Source organism: Aythya fuligula, chromosome Z, assembly GCF_009819795.1.
Source record: "Aythya fuligula isolate bAytFul2 chromosome Z, bAytFul2.pri, whole genome shotgun sequence".
Taxonomy (NCBI): Eukaryota; Metazoa; Chordata; class Aves; order Anseriformes; family Anatidae; genus Aythya; species Aythya fuligula.
The window spans coordinates 4,830,994-4,843,704 of record NC_045593.1 but is presented as its reverse complement, the minus strand read 5'-3'; the positions used below and the strand labels follow the sequence as shown (position 1 = coordinate 4,843,704).

Below are 12,711 nucleotides of genomic sequence, written 5' to 3'. Positions count from 1 at the left end.
TAAATCCAATGTGTTGTTGTTGTTGTTGTTGTTTTTTCCTGATTTCAACAAATAATTTTGTAGCAATTCCCTATTAGTTTTGCCTTCTTTAGAGCTGATAAAACTATTTTTATTTGTATATATTTTTAATGGCTATAAAAATACTAGTGGTGTGAAGAGTTGACTTTTTTTTTTTTTTAATTTAAATATCACCACTTACCAGGAGTTAATATTCATGTAATGTGTAATACTATGGTAATGAGAAATTAAAATAAATCCTATCATTAGCTGCTCTACTTACTTACGCAGTATCATTGTAGAGGTCAGACCTGTGTATGAAACATTTGAAAATTTCAAGGATAACAGAAAAAAATATTTTGGTGTAAGCTGCTTTTCTGTTTTGTATTGTTTTGTTTGTTTGTTGACTTTTTATTATTTTTTTTTTTCCTAAAACAATCCCACTTATAAACCCTTCAAATTCAAGGCTTTTTTTTCTTTTTTTTTTCTTTTTTTTTTTTTTTTAATATCAGTAAAGCTAACTAATAAAGCTACCCTTAAGTGAAAAAACATCCGGTTCTGCTGATTTCTGTCTTGATTGCACACACACTTTTTGCTACATTTATTTATACTAGTAATTATAATAGCGACCAAAAGATGATCAACAGCATAAATGAAAATTGGTATTGACAACCACTCAACATCACAGAGTCACACAATGGTTGAGCTTCATCTCAGATCCTGTTTCCAGCTCTGAATATCCCCTTGTATTTCAACCATTTTAGATGCTGGTTAGCATCTAAAAATGATGATTTTTGGGTATCGTAAATACATATTTATTATTTCAGGTTGTTATGCAAATAAAACAAATGGAGTAGGGATGCCAGACAACAACTCTAGTATAATAAATTCAACAGGTGCTCTATTTTTACAGAGAATGTAAACTAAGAGTTTAAAAGGGGAGAACAGTACTACAATAAAAAATAATTACATATATATATGTGTATATATATATATATATAAGAACCACTCTTCAGAATGGAGTTCATATCTTATTTAGGTATAGTATGTTGAAAGATTTTTTTATGATTTCAGGAAGAAGTGACTATAGTATGACCACAACACAATTTCATTGTCATCACAAACATAAATCTAATCTAAAATATATAGATCTTGATTCTATATAACTGTTATTTAGGAACAGCTTTTTGTGGTATGGAAATCTCAAGTAGGTGGAGAGATTGAAAGGAATGAAGAAGTTAATAATCTTTACTTACCTATAGTTGGATCATGATAGTCAGGGAACCGGTGGCTTATAAACTGCATTGTCATTGCTGGGGAGCAGAAAGACAAAGGGAAGGAAAAGGAGTGATATTACTATCTTCAAATGACAACAGAGAAAACAACAGAGAATTCACCCATTCAAGTATCAGCTTAGAAAGTGAATCAAACATCTGCCTCGTATCTACAGAGACAAGAAAGTATTTGTATTACAGTGATATCTAAGCACTAATAAATAGCAAATATATATTATAAGTCTTAAATTGTTCCTTTTTAAATTTTATTTATCAGTCGTTCTATGTAGATGTATGTGGTGGTTTCACCCTGATGGAGAGCTGAACTCCACCAAAATCACCCTCTCACACCCCCTTCTCAAAGGAAGATGAGAGGAAGACAGTATGATGAAAAGAAAAAAGCTCACAAGTTGATAAGTTAGCTTACTTAAAGAGAAAGAGGAAAAAAAAACAAGAAAGGGCCATGCAGAAACACAGAAAGAGAGAAAACAATTATTCTCTACTTCCCATCAATACGCATCAAAGCCACTCTTGTGAATTTACTCAGGTGGGCAGCTGAGCCCCACCACAACTGCTGGGAAAAAAATAATAAATCTCTTCAAAGGCAAAGGGGGAGAAAATATGATGCAAAAGGCTTGCAGTTTGAGATAAAGACAGAGAGATGACTCAGAAATTATTTTCATGGGCAGAACAGACTCAGCATAAGGAGATTAACAAAATTTATTGCCTATTACTAACAAGCTAGAGAAGTGAGAAACAAAGAAAACAAACTAAAAGCACCTTTCTCCCATCCACCCTGCCCATTCTCAGTATACTGCCTTGTGCTAGAGGGAGTCTTGATGGTGTACCAGTACTGCTTAGCAAGAGACAAAACATGGTGTGATACCAGTGCTGTTCTACCTACTAATGCAGAGCACAGCACTGTCTGCACCACTGTGGGGAAAGTAGCTCCATCCCAGCCAGACCAAGTACAAAGTTACATATTTTTAATACTTGGTAAATGCTGTTAACCCCAATATTGTCTCTAGAGGAAAATCACTTTGGTAATTTTTTTTTTTTAATACTACCCCAGTTGCATCATAGTCCAACTTAACTAGGTATTCTGGATAGTATTTACACAAATCAATCATACTTGTGCATCAGATTTATTGTGTAATACACTATTATTAAAAAAAAAAAAAAAAAAAAAAAAAAAAAAAAGTATAAAGATTTTGATCTTTTAGTTTTTAAAAATTACATGCTGCCATTCAGCTGTATTTATGGTGACTATGGAAGAGGCCTCCCTGAGGATAACTACTGAAGTTTTCGCCACGGCTGCCAAACCAATACATAAACACATAATAAAGAAACAAATCACAATGTCTGATTGGAATTAAAAATAAAAGGTTTTGTTTATTTTTGTAACAAATAGAAATTCCTAATAAACTTAAAATCCTAAAATTCTCCAAAATTGTAATAAATATGCTGGAAACTAAGTGTTATAGTAATATATATATATATATTTGCACTTAGCTATATCACAATTTACTAAGTAGCATTTAGTCATAGACCCAGGATGGAAGAAATGTAGCTTTATTCACACAGAAATTTGAGTTGACTGGAATCCATGAAAATGTTACAAATGTTCAAAAAAAAAAAAACAAAACACATACACTGGGGTTAGGTAGAGGTGACTGGTCATAGGCTGAAAGTCAATATAACTATTTAAAGGTATGTTTCAATTAGTTAGCTGTTTTAATTGCTATACAATATTTAAATGATTGGGAAATGACACTAATTGAGGGAAATTAATGAACCTGAGCATCTCACAAACTAGCTAAGGACTCTAACCATCTTATAATGAATCCTTCCTTTCTCAAGTAAATTTTCAGTTATGTTATACAAAGTGAAACAAATCCAACAGTCAAGTTAACTCCAGCTGAAATATATAATGTTTTCTGAAACAACATGGACTGAAATTTCAGCAAATTTTTAAAGAGAAAAAATGTCTACCTTCACATCTAACATTTCTTTACTAACTGAAACCTGCAATTGCTCTATTTGAAGGACCAGTTTAATGAAATCTATTGCTACTTTCCCTTTGGAATAAGAAAAATATATGGTTCAAACCCTACCCCCTGCCTCTGAGAGACAGCTGACAGAAAAACAACCATCTGTCTTTTGTTCCAGAACTTCAAAATATAATTTAGAAGTCTGAATCTTAAAAGTTTTCATGGTTTTTACAAACTGTCACCAATTGCTTACCCAATTTGCTTTCTGATTCATTTAAGGAATACCTAACTCATGCAGCAGACAAACGATCCTGTTAACCACATACAGCTTGGTTTCTTCTGAACAGATTGCTTTACCTTTGAGTATCTCCTAGGTTCAGAAATTTTAGGAAAATTACCTGAGCCTTCAGAAAAATTGCTTTACATAACTTAGAACAGGTTTTTTCTCTGGACGCATAATTCCAGTTTATGTAGCAAGACAGAAGCACTCATATCCTGTCCAACCCTAAGTTTCCAACATGCCACCTAAAGTTAAAGAACTGAATAAGCACAAAAGTTGTCCTGAGTATTCAATGGTCATGGTAATACCCTCATTTATCAGAACAGAATCAGCTGAAAGGTAATGGTTTCAGCTTCAGCTAAAGGGAAAGGTTTCTCTGAGGAAAAGACCTTCAGCAGTTGAATACGTGAATTCCCTTTGCTCAGAAACCAGGGGTGGGGGGGAGTATAGAACATAACATAGATTTTAAAAAATGTTCCTTGTTTTTTAAGTCAATTTCACAATTTATTTATTTATTTATTTTTTAATATATATATTTTTTTTTTAAATGAATGCATTAAAATTTCAGTATAGCATCTATGGGGCCACTTTACCAAAAAAAAAAAAAAAAAGTATTCCATCTGAATTACCCTATCTGTCAGTCACAACACGTTAAAGCAAAGATGAAGTTTTGTGTTTCTGTCCTGTACATCTCAGATACCTTGAACAGCAGAGGTTATGTACAAGAAATTCCACATTTTGCAAATTCTGTGTATAAATACACCCATTTTTAAAACAGCATTGGTTTAGTTTAATGTTTTTCCTTATATTAAAAATAAATAGATAAGTAAGTAAACAAACAATTAAATAACTAAATCATAGAGTTAAGGACATAGTTTTACAAAATTTTACAGACAAGATGTATTAAACATTTATTACCATGTTAATAAATTATTGCATATTTAGTATAGACAAATATAAATGTTAAGAAGCAGCATTATAAATTCATAGTAATTCAGAGAGGGTAACTGTGCAAAAAAAAAAAAAAAAAACAAACAAAAAACCAAACAAACAAAAAAAAACTTGTTCAGCCTATACATATTATCTGTGTGCAGTGACACTGATATTTTCTATATTATCTATTGTCAGATATATTATTTCCAAGTACTCTGTATATTTGGACACTTTGATTTCCAGGACACCTGTTTGTTTCATCATGACAGATTTTTAGGCATCTCCATCTGATAACTGATAGCAGTTTATGAAGAATAAAGTCATGCCTAATGTGATCTGCCTAGTTTGCTCAGAGAGGCAGAGGCAGCTAGCAGAAATGCTCTTCATATGGTTTATGCCTACGTATTTTGAGACTTCTGAGGGCCTGAACCACAAATGAATTCTATTTGTTTCACTACCTGCTGCTTTTCCTTGCCAAGATTTTATTATTTATTTATTATTATTTATTTATTTATTATTTTATTTAAGCAAACTACTCTTTATCTGATCTTGATCTTCTTCCTTTCGGAGCCATGTCTTTTTCAAAAAATCTGTTGTTAAAACTGAAACTGGAATTCTCAGAGGATAACCAGAACTCATGATAAATATTTTTCCTCTCTCCTGGGACAACCTACATCAATAGATTAGCTACATCCTGATTAAATCCACAGGATCTAAAAAGAACGAAATCATTTGGAAGCATTATACTGACTTTGCCATAACATGCAAAATGTCAGCCACTGGGATTTAGACAATTTCTCCCTCTCAGAACACTGGGCGTGCACATACATCATCAAGCCTTGCAGAGGAACAGGTTGCACACAGTGCTCTGCAGGCAGATCTGGAAAGGAATGTACATCATTTAATGCCATGTGCAACAATACTGATTTTTATGTGCCTGATCCTTGTCTCAGCACAGAGCTGATTTGGCTTAAAATGAACCTGGAGAACTACAAAATTTTAGAAAGATGTTCACTGAATCTCTCCACTCAATGAAACGTCTTATGTCAGCTGGTGGGGGAAACACTGAGTAAAACTCACTCACATGTGAATCTCGGCCTAAAAATACTTCAATGACAGCTCTTTGTCAAGGGTTTGGCCCCCAGGCCCCCTCCTGATCACCAGGGTAAGAAACCTCTGATTCCTTTAGTGCTTGTCACCTATGGCAAGAGGATTAGTACCCTCTGAAAGAAGTAGGTTACATGGCTTTGTTTTCTCAGACAGAAGGAATTAATATATTCTTTATTTTATTATTTTATTTTATTTTATTTTATTTTATTTTATTTTATTTTATTTTATTTTATTTTATTTTATTTTATTTTATTTTATTTTATTTTATTTATTTTGGCACTGGATTACGATGTGAAATAAGGAAATTGGGTATAAAATGTGGGAGTTGGAACACATCTTCTCCTGTATGTCCTTTGATATAAGAAGCAACACTTTCCATTAAACCCTACTGAATGTTGGTGCAGCAAGCATTTTTTAAGAGCATGTGTACCAGGTGTACCCTATGACAAAAAGGAATGCCTAGCTTTCAGCTGGAAAGCCCTCACTCTGTGAGGATGGTGCACAAGCAAGTCTGAGTATCAGGTCTGATGTAGAACAACAGCTGTGTTCAGATTTACCAGATATTCCGCAATCTTGGCTACTGGACATGGAAGTTAGTTCTGAATGACTGTTAGAAGTTGTAAGAATGCTTCCCAGACCAAAAAGGGAGCTCAGTCATCAATGGTATGAAACAGTGGAAATCCAGATGGAGTTCAGGGAATTAAACTGGCTTATAGCCAAATCTGTCTGCGCTCCCCAGCAGGTCAGCTGCCTCATCTGGGATATGCTGGCTTCTTTACTGTCATCAACAGCAGAGCCAAAGTCATTTTTCAGAGAGAATTAATTCTGAAAATTAACAGGAAAATGATATTGGCACTCCATGGTATTTTATAAAAATTATATTATTGAAACTTCCTTTTTTTTTTTTTTTTTTCCTTATCCATGATCCCTTTTTCTTTCAAACTAACAATCACGATTAATGAATTGAAACCATCATGAGATACTGTTGTGATTATTTTCCTTTCAAAATCCAAATAATACTGCTGCATGATTTTACAGATCTATAAATTAGATAACTTTAACTCTAATATAAGCCACACACAAAGCCACACACTGTATCAAAATGTGGCTTTAAAGCAGGATATTAAAACAGAATAAATTGATAAAACTGATATTTGAATAAATACATATGCATGTACAAGTGGAGTCAGATAAAAATAAATAAATAAATAAATAAATATGGTAAAGAAAAAAGAAAAAAAGGAAAAATGAACCTTTAAATCCATAGCAGATATTGTGAAATGTTTAGAATTGCAAGTTTAATGAAAAAAAAAAAAAAAAGAATATTTTATAACACTGTGAAGATATTCCATTTAAATAGGGCATGTACATCACCTGGCAGCTATGATAAGTAAAAGGATTATTGTTTCAGATTAGTAGTATTTTTATATCCATCTGTGGCTAAGTAAATGCAGATTGCCCCAGATGAATAAATATGCCCGATATGCATCGGTAACTATATAACTTCAAAGTTCCCTTCTGTTTTCAAAATAAAAAGAGGAGTTAAGATCATGAATTTCATTTTCTGTTGTTTCTAGTTAGGTTTATCCAACATTACTTAACCATCTAGAAGGTATACTATACCCATGTTAACACTGAAATATATGTTTTTTGTGAATAATAAACTTATTACTCTCTGTTACTTTCTATAAAATTCCTGTGCTTTTCTTAATGATAGTTTATTTACCTCCCAGTAGGAAGTATTATGCTAAAGTTTTATTATTTATTCTAAAGCATTTTTTTGATGAGTGCAGGTATGTAGTTCATGTAAAGAAAGGTATTAGTTCTTAAAAGCATGTGTGCATTTATGGGTACATAGGCTAATAGAAAAAAATAATACCCACTGCCCTGAGAGCACAGAGAGTACAATTAATTCCACGGTCCTCCTAATTTGTTCTAAATTTGACTTGTACCAACAGCTTTGAATGTAGTCCTATCCAGACAGGATAGCAGGTTGCGAGCTTACAAAATAATCTTTATGACAATAGTATCCATGATGTCAATATCTTATCCTGAGCTTCTTAGCCCTCTCTGCTCACCCAAGAACTTACACATATTCAAACTCTGGATGCTGTGTGTGATCCCATATTACTACATTTTCTAAAGAATCTTTACATTCTTTATAAAATACTGCAATCTCTATAGTCTAATAAAATGACCACAGCAATTGCAACTAAGATATCTGGGCATATAACCACATGGTTAATTCATTTTAGTTTCTTATGCAGATACACTGTTCCAGTCGGTGCATCCTTAATTTGGTTTTCATAAACCAGTAACAAAGATACCAGAATAGATAAGGGGCTGAAAAATAATATAATACAGTAAAGTAAGTGGACTTCTAGATTAGTTGACAAAGATCACGAGAAAAGGAAACATGTAGCTATTATTAGAGAAGGTGGCAAACAAGCCTAAAAACAGAAAAGCAGAACATAATAACAAAATATGCACCAGTTGATCATAGAAATTATAAAGTGATAAATATGCTAAAAAATTAAGAGACATTCTTGCCTCCACCGATTTGTAATATTAAATAAATCTGTAGAAATATGGCCAGGACATGTTTAACATACCTGATTTTACTCTTTTGGTAAGATGTTTGTGTATAACTAAAGATGTAAAATTGTTACTCAATAAAAGTCACATTATTTCAACAAACGAGACAAGCATTTATTTTATTTACTATTTTACTATTATTTACTATTTTATCCCCGAAGTACAGGATAGTTTGAACAATCTTGGTCTTTCTGATGGATTCAACTCCACAAGAGCACAGGTATTTAAAAATGTATGCTCTTTTTAAATGTTTTTGTTTGAAAACTGGAACCTTCTCTTTCACTGGTTTGGAAAAATGATAAACATCCTTGTGAGTAACTCTTTCAGAGCTCATTCCTGATTTTTTTAGATTGACTTGTCAAGTATTAAGTCATTTGCAATCATCCTTTTGCTCATTGAATTTTATCGAATCAACTTTGTAATAATAATGTCTAAACATACACATGATGAACAGTAGAAGCAAAGAGGAAATACAGTACTTTTTTCCAGAATCTTATCTGATCTCTGAATTACATTAACACTTAGAGGAACTTTGAATGTGTGGAGACACCAATAATGCTAGAAAATGCACAGGAAGAAAAAAATAGAAGTAACGGAATAGAAGAAGTTAGGAAAATAAAATCTAAATACTCTAAGTAAGTCTCAGGAAGTCTCATGTACTTCATTTTCATTTTTTTGCAAGTTTAATAAATGAAGGTAAAATAAAACCAAGCAATGAAAAAATTATTTGTTAAAGGGATACTTTGCCATGAATGTGAAGGTAAGATATAAGTTATGAACACACTTATGTTGTAAAATTGAAAATATTTCTAGTCAGAAGATGAGGGATTTACTGAAATTGACTTCAAGCATGGATAGAAGAGGGAAGAAACCTGTTTTATTTTAAGGTGCTTTGTAAGTTAAAGGATTGCCTGGAATTAGTGATATTGGTTCTTTTGGAGAATTTTGTCCTATAGTCTCAAATTAAGTAGTGAAGACATTAATTTAACACAAGATATTTTAACATTGGTAACACCTGTAACCAGGTCTTTAACTAATGTCAGTAATGGAAATGGATGGTTGCTTTCCTAAGATACTACCTGGTTTTCATCTCAAACATTTTATAAAAATCCTCTTGCTTCTCAGGGGGAAGCTTCCATATGGAAAACGTTGCTTTGTAATCAAGACAATTTAAATGACCGTATGTTTATAATATACTTGTGTAGAAAAAAAAAAAAAAAGGAAAAAAAAAAAGGAAAAAAAAAAGAATTTTAGAGAGCTTCATACACAATTAAAGCATTCAAAGACAACCTATCTGCACTCTGTTGTTTTGTCCAAAATTTTTTGCACTCAGGTACTGCACAGTATCTTTTTTTCTATGCTTTACTAAGAAGTCTGATGAAATATGTAATTTAAGCAAATAGTATACTTCCCGAGCTTATTTATTATTATTATTATTACTACTACTACTATTATTATTATTATTATTATTATTATTATTATTATTATTACAGAATCACAGAATTTCTAGGTTGGAAGAGACCTCAAGATCATCGAGTCCAACCTCTGACCTAACACTAACAGTCCCCACTAAACCATATCCCTAAGCTCTACATCTAAATGTCTTTTAAAGACTTTCAGGGATGGTGACTCCACCACTTCCCTGGGCAGCCTGTTCCAATGCCTAACCACGCTTTTGGTAAAGAAGTTCTTCCTAACATCCAACCTAAAACTCCCCTGGCGCAACTTTAGCCCATTCCCCCTCGTCCTTTCACCAGGCACGTGGGAGAATAGACCAACCCCCACCTCGCTACAGCCTCCTTTAAAGTACTTATAAAGAGTGATAAGGTCACCCCTGAGCCTCCTTTTCTCCAGGCTGAACAAGCCCAGCTCCCTCAGCCGCTCCTCGTAGGACTTGTTCTCCAGACCCCTCACCAGCTTCGTCGCCCTCCTCTGCACCCGCTCAAGCACCTCCATGTCCTTCTTGTAATGAGGGGCCCAAAACTGAACACACTACTCGAGGTGCAGCCTCACCAGAGCTGAGTACAGGGGGACGATCACTTCCCTAGCCCTGCTGGCCACACTGTTTCTTATGCAAGCCAGGATGCTGTTGGCCTTCTTGGCCACCTGAGCACACTGCTGGCTCATATTCAGCCAACTATCAACAAATACTTCCAGGTCCTTCTCTGCCAGGCAGCTTTCCAACCACTCATCTCCCAGCCTGTAGCTCTGCTTGGGGTTGTTCCACCCCAGGTGCAGGACCCGGCAGTTGGCCTTGTTGTGCTTCATACAGTTGACCTCAGCCCATCGGTGCAGCCTATCCAGATCCTCCTGCAGAGCCTTCCTACCCTCAAGCAGATCGACACACACACATAGCTTGGTGTCATCTATTATTATTATTATTATTATTATTATTATTATTATTATTATTATTATTATTATTATTATTATTATTATTGTCATCGTCATCGTCATCGTCATTGTCATCATCATCGTCATTTATTTATTTATTTTTCATCTGTGGATGCTGCATTTAGACCACAGAACATTTTAGAATGAACAACTGACAGCAGAAGTCACCTGAACCAAAACAGAGGGAGTCCAAATGATGAAATAATGTTGTTACCATCAAGTATTTCACACCAGTGTGAAATAAAATTGCCAAAAAAAAAAAAAAAAAAAAAAAAAAAGCAAAAGTTAGAGAGGTTATTTGACACTGGTAGAGAGATCGTGCAAACCACCAGCATTCCATGATGCCATATAGCTAATGTAGGTTATATGGATACCAAAACCCTTATTATGTGGGAGTATGTGTATGTGTCCCACTGGAGGAATCCAAAATCAATGGAAATACCCATTTCCTACTGCTGTAGTATGTGTTGTGTTAGATGGACACTGAATGTGGTTGAATGTTATATTTACCAGAAGGTATATAAGTAGCATTTAAGGCATATCTACTTGTGTTAAAAAAGATGAATGAGAAGAAGATATGTGTTTTACAGAAGTAATTTAACCTGTACTGGGAAAGTAAATAGAGAATTATTATTTATTCTCTCACCATATAAGGAATCAAAAGAATTATCAATTAAATATCTATTAATAAAATATTTTTCACACTGAGTATAGCTAATTGCATGATTTTCCCACGACATGGAAAAGGCAAAGTATATTGTTGGATTTAAAAAAAAAAAAAATGTAGAAAACAAATGTTCAAATAAACTCAAAGATCTTAGCCCCGAGGTTAAAATACTGCCTTCAAACTGCTGGAGGGTGTGAAAATATTCAAGAAATTTACTATAGTTTATCTTGTTCATATATTCTTCCCAAAACAGCCACTACGAGCTAGATTCACTGATAGGATAGAGGCCTAAAGTCACTGTTGTTCTCATTTGGTAAAACAATTTTTACATTGTTATTCTCTGCAAGAAATAGAATGAGAGCTTTACTACACACTTTCAGGAAGGGATGCTGCAGAGTTTATGAGCTGCAATTATTAATTTTTTAGCAATTATGATGTATTATTTATTGTGTGTTAGCTGTGAAATGACAGCAAGCTAAATTTTATTTCTCTGTATTAAATTCATTCTGGAGTAGTGGAAAAAAAAATATATATATATGGCTGTTGATGTAGCATGGCTTTTTACACTGTTGCTAAAGTGATAGGTTCAATTACTGAACCTGATGCCCCCAGCAAATAGTAAGTAGCCAACAGGCAGACTCTGAAAGCCAAAAGTCTTTTAAATTAAATCTCCCTGGTACTATTAGAATAAACAAACAAATCCCCAGATGCTTACATTTTAAATAGAGATAACTCAAGCTTCTAGGACAGCCAGAACAGAAACAGAGAAATCTCCTGTGTCCATTGAGTTACTAAAGATGAAGACTTCTATGTTTGACTTCATCTTGGTTAAAGACCGAATCACAGAAAACACTGGAAAGGCTTCTGTGGTCACCAGGAAAATTATTTCCATCACCTCCAAAGCCTGTCTTATTTTGTTCTTTCAACAGTTTATTTTCAATATTGTTGCCTTTATGATGTTCATCTTCCCTGCATGACCATGTTCTCAGTGGTGCTGGTAGCAAACCAGAGCTACTTGTTGCCCATCCACAGGAGCTTATATCCTCAGTTTCAGATTTTTTCAACTGTTTGATTTGCTTTTTGGGTAACTTCACATTTATCAGGCTTTTTTAGTGTGTGTGTGTGTGTGTGTGTGTGTGCGCGCGCGCGTGTGTGCATGTGTGTGTGTGTGTCTGCTCCTCACAGTAACCTCTCCTTAAACTGTGTCTGTCAGTTCTGACTTTCACTATCTTGTATCCTTTTTGTCCGCTGGGAATCCACACTTTCTTGACATGAATTTTGTGAGGAATTTCTTCAGAGGATCCCAGCTGATCCCTTGTTCCCTTACTATAAAAATAAAATAAAATAAAATAAAATAAAATAAAATAAAATAAAATAAAATAAAATAAAATAAAATAAATTAAAATAAAGTATAACAAGCAACCAAAACTACTAGGGAAACACAATAAAATTAAGCCTCAAGAGCTTAAAAAT

The 12,711-nt window shown here is 33.7% G+C and overlaps 1 protein-coding gene across 1 annotated transcript in view; it reads right to left on the bottom strand.

Moving 5' to 3' along the window:
- The window catches only part of RIT2 (Ras like without CAAX 2), a 204,326-nt gene that overhangs the window by 135,927 nt on the left and 55,688 nt on the right, over positions 1-12,711 (bottom strand). The window contains exon 2 of the mRNA XM_032205905.1: positions 1,254-1,310. Within this exon, the coding sequence (XP_032061796.1) occupies positions 1,254-1,310 (57 nt within the window). The remainder of the gene's footprint in view (positions 1-1,253; positions 1,311-12,711) is intronic.